The sequence below is a fragment of the Colias croceus genome, chromosome Z (genome assembly GCF_905220415.1).
Source record: "Colias croceus chromosome Z, ilColCroc2.1".
NCBI classification, from domain to species: Eukaryota; Metazoa; Arthropoda; class Insecta; order Lepidoptera; family Pieridae; genus Colias; species Colias croceus.
In genome coordinates, this window is record NC_059568.1 from 3,037,894 (window position 1) to 3,049,287 (window position 11,394).

At 33.2% G+C, this 11,394-nt stretch overlaps 1 protein-coding gene across 2 annotated transcripts in view; it reads left to right on the forward strand.

The window, feature by feature from the left end:
• Positions 1–9,754, forward strand: part of LOC123704997 (pickpocket protein 11-like) — a 33,622-nt gene extending 23,868 nt beyond the window's left edge. For both annotated transcript variants that reach the window (XM_045653531.1, XM_045653532.1), the window contains 3 exons: positions 360–498; positions 1,208–1,314; positions 9,509–9,754. In XM_045653531.1, the coding sequence (XP_045509487.1) occupies positions 360–498; positions 1,208–1,314; positions 9,509–9,705 (443 nt within the window). In that variant the 3' untranslated portion in view covers positions 9,706–9,754. The remainder of the gene's footprint in view (positions 1–359; positions 499–1,207; positions 1,315–9,508) is intronic.
• The last annotated feature ends 1,640 nt before the right edge of the window (positions 9,755–11,394 follow it).

Here is an 11,394-nt window from a genome sequence, read left to right on the forward strand (position 1 = left end):
GGTATAGTAATCATTTTGTAGAGATAAACTCGTATAATTTAAACCTTCAATTTAGCCTAACAGTGACTTAAGCATTTTTTTTTCTTGACACTAAGGAAGCGCTTGGCCACAATCTCGCTTGATGTTTAAGCTAAGGTCTAAGATGGTACGCGCTTCCCTAGAAGGAACCCGTACACTATTTTCTTGAAGACGTCACTCTTTTAAACTAACCAATACTTCCCATGGTTGTTGAGCCCCATCACAGAACCTATTGAAAATATAATTCAGATTAAGATTGGTAAAAGACTAAGACCAGACCTTTTCTTTTACCAACCTATACCTTAACTATTGAGAAATATGCATTTACAATCGAATTTCAGATAACCAGACGGAAGAAGTTGGTTTGTCTATACAGAATTCTATAGAATGTTTGCCAGAATGTGAACATTTTGACTATCCGTTAGAGACAGCGTTTGGTGAAATGAGCAACAATGTTCCCCTCGGTGGACTTACGTTTTTGTACGTAAAATCATTTCATGTTAGCCCCTAATTGTTTATAAATAAGATTGAAAATAAAAATTATAAGCTCATTATGTCGTCCACGTATCATCATAAGTTAAAATTACATTTTATTCTATGGAATTTTATTAACAAGTTTGAATATTATGGAAATAATTGTTCATTTCTGTAAGCAGAGCTATTCACATCAAATTAAAAACTTTCGTAGAAGGTGTCTTATAAAAATCTGATCTCTATTAATTATTAATGGTGATTTTATTCGAACCTAATACTTTATCCAAACTTAGTCATTACTGCATTTTGTTCTTTATGTTTCCCTTCAAAAGTTACCTACCTTTCATAGTCTTTGAGTTTCTGAATGGCTAGTCTTCAAATTACGTACAATTATTAAAAAAAAAGTATTCATCGTATCGTATCGTGACTGACCGGTTGGCTTGGTTGGCCCTGCCTTCCAAGTCAGAGGTCGTGGGTTCGATTCCCACCCGGGGCAAATATTTGTGTGATGAACATACCTACATGTTTGTTTGTGTCTGGGTGTTTATTATCTATATAAGTATTTATTTAAAATTATATATCAGCCATCTGGTTTCCATAACGCAAGCGAAAGCTTAGTATGGGATCAGATCGTGCCGTGTGTGAAAATAGTCCTGAATATTTATTTATTTATTTACTATTTACTATCAAGTTAATTCGTGTGTATTTTTTTCAGTGAAAATATTGACTTGGAAAATAAATCAGTTTTGAACGTGTTCTTCAATGATTTAGTTTCTACGAGGTACAGACGGGATGTTAACTTCAATTGGCAGAATTTACTAGGTAAGGGTTTCTATATGCTTCATATAAAATCATAATAAATTACACAGTTATTTTTATTTATTTTAATGTTTTATATTATATGCAATGTTTATATCACGGCCCCTTAAAGTTGAGAAAAAGAAGACTTTTTGAAACTATAAGGTAACCACTTTATTGTCTCCAACTGTCTCTATAACTCAATAAACGTTTGGGAGATGGAATTAATATTGCACTTGTATTTACAATTAACAACTTATGTTATTTCATAATATCTACTCAAAAAACACTACTTTTTGTTATATCCTGATGACGAAAGCGCAACGAAACAGAATATAATATTGGGCGCTAATGGACGTCTCTTTGTGCAAAGAACCCACGTATACGACTATTTTTTTGTTGTGTTTTTAAAATATTGAAGTACTATAAATTTCGTTTCGACCGCCTCCTTGGTACAGTGGTTGACGCGTGAGTGTAGTACCGAGGGGTCCTGGGTTCGATTCCCGGTGGAGACGAAAAAAAAAGTCTCGGTCTGGCAGGGCACAGGAGGCTGATCACCTACTTGTCCCTAAAGAAAATCGATCAGTGAAACAAATGTATAATGCATCTGCCCCTTACCCCACCAGGGGACATGGGACTTCACAAAAACAATAAATTTCGTTATATAAATAACTTACATAAAATTGGTAACATATCAGCATGACGTCAATGTACAGACGCAAAAGATTATTACAAGATACAAGGCCCGATCGAAGTACGATAAATTGAGCCGACTTTGATATGGTTTGATTTTAATTGTTATGCTAATTCTTATCTCTGTGTTCTTATTTAGGGAATAACCAAGGAATTTGCACCTCATATTTAATACTTAGACCGGTCATTGAATAGGATTGACAACATGTTATGAATTGATATGTCTTTGTTGCATTTCGAGTTTGAAATACCCTTACGAACGTAATAGACCGGGAGATACTGATACAAAATTTCGAGTCATTTGTAACAGGATGGCGGTTCTACAGGGGTCTTAGTACGCAATGACAAAAAGAAAAACGATGGTGTGAACGCTGGTACCGGCGGCTTAGTCGCGTGGGCGTTAGTCATACTTGAAAAATTAATTTAGTATTAATTTATATAAGTGAAGATTTCCAACACCTAGATCTTTGAAATTTTGTATTTATATTCGATGATCCTCAAACTTACAGGAAAAATAAGTGCCATACTGTTACAAATCGTTTGACTTTCGCTATTTTTCCGACGAGTTCGACTAACGCCCACGCGACTAAGCCGCCGGTACCAGCGTTCACACCATCGTTTTTCTTTTTGCCATTGCGTACTAAGACCCCAGTAGAACCGCCATCCTGTTAAAAATGACTCGAAATTTTGTGTCAGTATCTCCCGGTCTATAATGTATCTTTCTCTTTTAAGTAGAGAACTCTTCTAGTACCTGATTCTTTTCAATACTAAATATATTCAGCAGATTTATTGATCTGGATTATTTAAAATTGCGACTGATATGATATTTATCATAAGGGTATTCCTAAAGACGGTTCTTGAGAGTCAACTGAATACAACACAACATCACAGTTTTCTGTTTATTTAATGTTTCGTATGTCTTTTTAAAAAAAATTGTATAAGTGAATAATACTACCTTTACGTTATGTTAGTGACATGCGTATTTTTTAATAAATGTTTCTACCATCCAATTTACCTTTACAAATACACAGAATATTTATGAATTCTATTTTGGAAGGAGCTAATATATACTTTATTCCTTCACTTTTAATTCGTTTTCTGTATTGCAAAGTGCAAACTGCACTGTTAGCTTCTTTTTATTCATTAAATAATAAAGGGCTCAGCACGATCACATGCCATGTCTTTTTTATTAAGCGTATTGGATGGATTATGATATTCTTTGAGACATTTATCAATTATCATATTAATATATAGCTATTTTACACGAATAAAAATGATTCATATATTTTGCTTCCGTAGTTGATAAATTGATCTATTCTAATTCATTAAAATTAAATGAATATGTCTATTTATTGTGTTTAGTTTTATAGTGAGTATTAGATTAAGAAATAAAAATACCTAGTTGTTGCTTTTTTATAGCTTTATAAAATGTTCAAAACGTTGTGACTTAATATTCATTGAAAAGTTTTTTTTTCAGGACACAAAACATAAATAACTACGTCAATACAGTTATACAATAAAACCTTAGAATAAAACTAAATAAAATATATTTTTGTATATTTTTGTATTCGTTGTACCTTTTAAAGACAGGTAACTCTCATTGTTTGAAAGGCAGGAAAATTTATTATAACAACGATATTACAGGGGACAAATGTTGGTGTTCTGTGCGCTCAAAGCCAACAATATCTTCCACTTTACATTACAATTCCATTCAGGAAAATATTTTTTTTAAAGTAGTCCATAATATAGTCTATAGAAGTGTTTAGAAAAAAATCATCAGTTTGGTTATCCAATGTAGGCACCTACACATTAAAACCCTCACACATATTCTGCTAAAATGTAATGTTTAATCTAACAAGATGGTTGTTAGCGAACTGAATATTACTATTTAGATAGCTATGAAAGTTTCAGGTACTGCTTCAAACAAATTTGTTGTGGGTAGCGCCTGTATATCAAAATAAGCTGTTACACAGAGGGCTTAAACTTTACAGGAATAATTATAGTTATTTCAGTGAAGCAAACGTTAAAGCTGCAAGGGCGGTTTTATAAAGAAAATATTTTACCATTGCTTCATATTATGTTTGTGTATAGGTAATTGGCAGTTTAAAAACTTCCAATGAAATAAGTATTGTGTAATAGTTCTTGCTATTAATCCTGTGAATTCGATTCAATCAGTGTTGCGTACTTTGAAAATGGACCACTCATGCATAATCTACGGCATCTAAAATTATCACTGTTAAATTCAAAAATATTTTCAAGATCTGAATCGATTTCAGTGAAGCCGATAGCGATGGTATTGACGACATTTGAGCTGTGGCTTCTTATCGAATAATACAATCTCGTGAGAACATTGATAGGATTTTGAGTGACAGAAATCACGTATGAGTAATGCTTAATGTTTAAAGCACAGTATTACAATATATACAGTACGGCGACGAATATACTTGTGCAGAGAAACGGAGGGGAAATGGCGGGGGTCGGGCGACGCGGGCCGCGTACCGCAAACACGCTTAGTATAGTTTACAATTTGCATTACGTAGCGCGATAGGACGACGCGAGGATCCCAATGCGAATGCATTACAGTTAATAGACAAGTAATAGACATTCCAAAAATAAAGTGTCACGTGAATATTTATCAGTGCAATATATGTAATTATATATAAAAGAACAAATAATTACACAAGATTTAATAATCGAAATTATTTTGAATGTACACATAAATGATTACATCATAATAGTAGTAATCACAATTGTTTTATTTCCCATTTATTGCAACCCTTGCATATTTTCGTGTGGCAGCGTAAGTACCTACACTGGCGGCGGCATCGCGCAACATCAAAGGCGTTGCCACAGTTGTAGGAAATAATATTGTAATACTGTGGTTTAGAATTTTAATTGTACCGAAACCTCGCTTAACGGTTAGGTTAGATTTGTCTCTATTATTCATTCTACGATATTATCAATATAAATGGTTAATCCATTGTGTTATGACATTGTTAGAATATTATGTTTTCATATTTTTGATTTATTTATTAAGTTAGTAATAAAAATATGACGAAACAATTCAAAAACTAATATATTATTGTAACAATTGCATATCTTCTAGCGGTTTTTTTTCTTTATAGACTTTTAAAGTTGCAAGTTAAATTCACTTTCCAGTGAATTAATAAAAAGAATTATATATCTTAAATTATTTTAATTAAAAAGTAAAATTACAATATACGTGTTATTATGAGCACGATGCTTCACAATATGTTTTTATTCTAATATTATAATTTAAAGGGATAAAACGTTCTCACGAACGAAAGCACACCGTCAGCGCTTCACATTACATATAGCGTAGGGTTGTCACATAACTCCTCCCCCCGCAGATCCGCAACTATTTTAGGACATTGAGTGAAAATGTTGCGGCAGGATCAACTTCTGGGGCTGATGTTTTCTGTGTTTTCTGAATATTCATTTTCTTTGATTTGTAGCGACGATAGCACAGGAACATTGAAGTGGCCGCTGCGCTCAGTAGCTAAAGATGTAAAGTGGTATTGTCGTATGGTAGATGGAGTGCAGTCCCAAGGTTTTTTAGCGTTCTCGTCGGAATATTACTGATTGGTGCAATTAAAATTTTTGTAGGTGTATCTTTAATTTCATTATTAATATTTGTAATAGTGAGGTCGTCAGTACGTAGAGAGCAGTTTGTAGGTAACGTTGCTATGAAACTGCCTTGGAGATGAAGCTATTCCTTACGCTTGCAGGATAATTTAACCTTTGTGAGATGAGGAAAAATAATGATGTAGTGACTGTCGTCCAATTTCTCCATTGCTGGCTTAGTTAATGTTAGGCAGGTGGATTCACAGTCGCTGGATATCTCTTGCGTGGTGATGAGTTTTGCAATACAGTCGGGTGAACTTCTTGTATGATGATTTAGGGTCGACTTCACATAGAAACCGATTGCTCTTCGATTGAACTTCGGGCATTCAGCCTCTATGTGCACATAAATATCTTTATTGGTTGCTATATAGGGATAGGGAGGTATGATGATATGATTTGTACGATTAAAGTGTGAGGAGTTATAATGGGGAATCTTAATATAATTACTATCCTATTTTTACTAAAGTATGATCCAGTGCGAATTATTTGCGGAGATCTACATTAATAATTTGTTCTGAATCGTAAAAGGAACGTAAAGTAACTAATATAATACTTAATATATCTATCCCTAACATAACATGGTGCGCTCGCGATGTACGCATAAAAGCTAAACTATCCTCTATATTTCTTATTACTAAAAGTAAATCTATACATATAATAAATCTGTAGAAGGGTCAATTCTGTACATTGAAAATATTGAAAAAATAAATACCAGGGGGTGTTACTGGATCGATACCAAACCCAAATATGTGATTAAAAAAATTTTTGTCTGTCTGTCTGTCTGTCTGTCTGTCTGTCTGTCTGTCTGTCTGTATGTGAAGGCATCACGTGAAAACTAGCGGTTCGATTTCGATGAAACTTGGTATAATTATACCTTATTATCCTGGGCGTAAAATAGGATACTTTTTATCCTGGAAAAATACGTAGAAAAAAATTAATCTTAATTTTTCAGTTTTATCCATAGACGTTGTTCCGTAGAACCGCGAACACACGTTGCGTATTATTATAGGCCTAACCGTATTTGGGAATTGGGTCCAATAGATATTTATAAGATGTTATTGTCAGAGGTCTCAAAATGGAGAAATAAACCATCCACGCGAAGACCGACATCCGCGCGGACGGAGTCGCGGGCGGAAGCTAGTCATTAATATTATCGTCTAAGGAGTCTAGGAATTGCGCTAATTCTGTATAGAACCTAAACCATTTATCAATCTACGTTTTACACTGGTTTTAAAGCTTCTAACAAGGACGATGCCTTATCCAATTTTTCGTTTAACCCGGCGTCATTGTTGCCGGGTATCTAATACCCGACGCATTTTAAAACTGTCATAATTTTAAAACAAAATGCTCACGTCTTTTGTCCGTTACAGTAGCTGCAGTCGTTGACCTCTGTTCGCGTATTCTCTTCTCTTCTTTAGTGTTGCTGCGGTCACCTAGTAGTGTAGACATGTGTAAAGAGCGCGCGGGTAAGTTATACCCGGCCACAATGGCCACGTAACGTTTAGAAAGGCAGCGTGTTTGTTGTTTTTTATTGTTTATTGATAAATTGCATATCGTTTTTCAAAGTTTTATGAACCATGTCTTACGAAAGCGAACAACGTCGACTGCTAGCCTTATTTGACAAGCTGACGCCAGTGAAAATGAACAGTGAAGTTCAGACGACGAGGGTGAAATCACACCATATTTCAGAGCGAAGTCAAGGCAGTGATACGGAACTGGAATGCAGCGATGATGAGCAAGAAGTAATTGTTTCAACAAGTAACCAGCTGTTTTATATTGGTAAAGACAATTCCACCAAATGGTCTTCGCAACCACCTCGGACCAACGTCCACACAGGGTCAGAAAACGCTGCATTGATCTCGATAGCGAACAAGTATATTATTATTAGTAAATAAGCTTTGTTTTATATAGTTCATGATTTCATGTTTATGTTCTAAAGAAAATTTTATGTTTTGTCTCTAAATGTATATTATGTTATGTTTTCGAATAAACGTTTCATGTTATGTTCTAAAAAATTATCGCAGAATAAAAATATTTAATTTGATGAGTAATATGCTCATTTTATGATAAATAAATGTTTGATTTTTATTAATAATGTATTTAACTACCTATTTCCCTATTATAGAAAACTAATAATGACATAAGCTTGATTCAGTGCACAATAATGTACATGGGTAAAATTTACCCGGCCACAACTGCCAAGTTCTGTTTAGTAGCCACAATGACGCCGGGTTAAATGTTGAACCCTAATTTTATATAGTAATAATGTACGGTTATAATAACTAATTGGTCGCATATTTTAATGAATTTTGTTAATACATGGGGGTTACCATCAAAATCTGGGACCACCCTTAAGCATTTAAAAATTTCTTCCGTGTCAAACGACATATTAAAACTATCAATACTTCTAATACTATAGGTCTACCAGAATCTGATGGCATATTTATATTTAAGAAATAAAAGATTTTTATGTGGCAATTTATTTGACAACTATCAAATTGGTTGTCAAATTATTTGTCTTTTTTGCAGTTGATGAATAATTTTTAGGATTTTGTCTAAAAAATCTTCGAAAATGTCGAAAAAGCCGCTGCAATCACAAGCAAGAGGTGTTGTTTATAATTTGTATAGAAAAACATTCGATGAAGAAGGGTCAAACACATCACAATTTTCAATTTTGAAAATTTTATTGGTAAACTGGACTTACCCGTTTTGATACTTTAAATTAAAAAATATTATATGTAGGTGACTAAAAATTGTTTGTTGATTAGAATATATAATTTTATGAAAACTTATTACAGGAGTTTCCAATACGGCTATTCGTCAAGTCCAAGCTGTCCAAGTCAATTTTATAATGTGTGTATCTGTTAATACTTACGAAAATAAACATAATTTTATTTTATTTTATAAAAAATTATAAGCAGTTTTGATCTACATTATCATTATATCGATATTTTCACATGGCATACTGGTAATTAATATACAAATATAGGTAATTAGGTAGGTATGTGTAAATAATAATATGTATACATAATTGTATATTTTACATGTAAGTATGTACCTACATAATATTAAGTGGATATCTCATTATTAAGTACAGTATTGTCCACTTATGTAATGTGACTAATGATACTGAGGACAAAATAAAAAATAAGCAGTATCAAGATCGTTCAGTCCATTTTCCCTAGGGTTGCACACTCAAAATTTTGATTTCCCTAATTGCCATCAGATTCTGGTTTACCTATATCAACTAAACTATTTCTCGAGGACTGTTGGGTATTAACAGCCTCGCTACCCCGGGATTTCCTAGGATGGAAAATCGTGAAGGTTTATTCTAAAATTAATATAGGAATATAATATAGGAAAGCAACACAATAAAATAATTCTGTGCAACTCACATTGACATGGTTTCTGTATCGATGGCTGGATACTGCTGATGTTCTGGATACTCGCTTGGGTTTTTAAAAAAACCGGTCGGCCGCGCGGGGCCTCGGAACCGATATTCATTTCGGATATCTTCCCGCGGGCGACCCGAGTATCCTACCGACTGCGCCAGTTAAATTCACTTTCCAGTGAATTAATAAAAAAAATCATATTTCTTAAATGATTTTAATTAAAAAGTAAAATTACAATATACGTGTTATTATGAGCACGATGCTTCACAATATGTTTTTATTCTAATATTATAATTTAAAGGAATAAAACGTTCTCACGAACGAAAGCACACCGTCAGCGCTTCACATTACGTATAGCGTAGGGTTGTCACATAACTTGCATGAAATCAATTGTTAATTATCTTATAGTTATTTTTTTACTTACTAAAATATAATACGTTTAATAACTTACATGTGTTTTAATATTTATGATTCTGTTTCCATTACAGCTGCATTTGGAGGTCTCTTAAGCCTGATGCTTGGCTTCACCCTAATATCTGGTTTCGATTTCTTTATATTCCTTATAACTTGTATTCTATACGATTGTAAGACCAATGTAACGACCAACCGGACAAAGCCAAAGAATGTAATAAATATTGAAGAGAAACGTTATTGGCAGAACAAATTATATTCGAAGAGATATTGAAAAATGGAAGAGTAACGATGGATATTGACTTAATAAAGTTTTGATTCTATTTTGTGTTTTATTTCAGTTTCTAGTAGTTCCATATTAAAACGTGTGCGAAGCGTTTTCATATGAGAATTGAGAAACACAATATAAAGTATTGAAATGTTTATTGATAGGGTGGTGTACAAGTTTACTTACATCAAATCTATTTGGCCTATTGTAAAAACTATTTCATAATATGTTCTTAGAATTTTAACTGATGCTAAAAAAAAAGTTTATGATATATTGATAAAGATTTAAAGAATATAGAAGATGATGGTATATTGGTCATCAATTTCGACTATATATCAAGATGTGACAGGTTCGATTCCTGAGTGACTTGTACATATTTTTATGAGATTTTATTCTGTTTCCTCAAGGAAAGGGCGCTATGTTATCTCAATACTATATCTCTCCACTCTAAACTCCTCTGTGTTCCGTCGAGCGCTCTCAGTAGCGGGGTCGCGGGTTTATAAATAATCCGCGACCCCTCGACAATACAGCATGTCCTGCGATAGTACAGCGCAGCGGCTGTGTAAACTTGCCCATTCAATATTGCAATTGTTCTAGCGCAGCTAGGATCAAGTGACCCAGAAACAATTTACATAGTTTTCTTATAGCACTGGATGTTCTATCAAATCGAAGATACATAATATGAATAATTACCAATTTTTTCTATTGTTAAAATGATAAAGTTAAATACCTACTTTGTATGCCTAGTTTCTATGTAACAGTGGATATTCCATTTTGAAAAAAGGGTTAAAGTTAATTTCAAGTTAAATCTAAGCAAAAGTCGATATATTCCCGAATAGGGGACCACTTACCGTATGATGTATGTAGCACGACTTCCCAAAGGCAGAACAGATGGCCAGATGAAGTAGTAGGCCAGTAAGGGGAAAATATAAAAGAAGTCCCTAGCTGTAAATAGTCGAAGGTTCTAGAAAAGTATCACACACTACTAATTTCATAGTTGAAACAAAACAACTTTGATGGTCTCTGATAAATTTTATACATATATTTTATACTTATTTGGTAGATCGTACTAATTACAACAAATATTATGTAATATTCTAAACATTCACATTAAATTCAATATTGACAAATAGGGAAGTTCATTAATAAAAATAAGATCTATTAGATCGTCTTGACATCCTTGCGCACTTTCACATCTTGCGCTTAGAGCTCTTCTTAAAAGTCGATGCTGCATTATCCAACAAATGATCACCAATTGATCCCCACAACTAATTCAATAGAAAGATTATTTAAAATAAGGCTAGCCACACACAATTACATTGTCAATGCAAGATTAACAAGATTACAAACGATATTTATTTACGCGAACATGACGCAAAGACTACGCGTCTGAAATCCGTTTGGGTTTTAATTTATTTATGCTCGCGTAAACAAAATACAAGAAAATTGTATTTTGTTTACGCGAGCAAATATAATAATAATAAATACATCTATTTTCTCAGTTCATATTGGGATATTTCTTATTATTAATAATAAGTTTATTTTTTGTGAATTCCTTGTGAATTAATCAATTGTGCAACAAGCAATTTTCAAGTGTGTTTCCATTTATGAAGATACTTGATGCCACTTATCAAGTAACCTTATCTGTTATTATTATTAAAATCGCATATTTTTGTATTCGTATATTTGATAGGA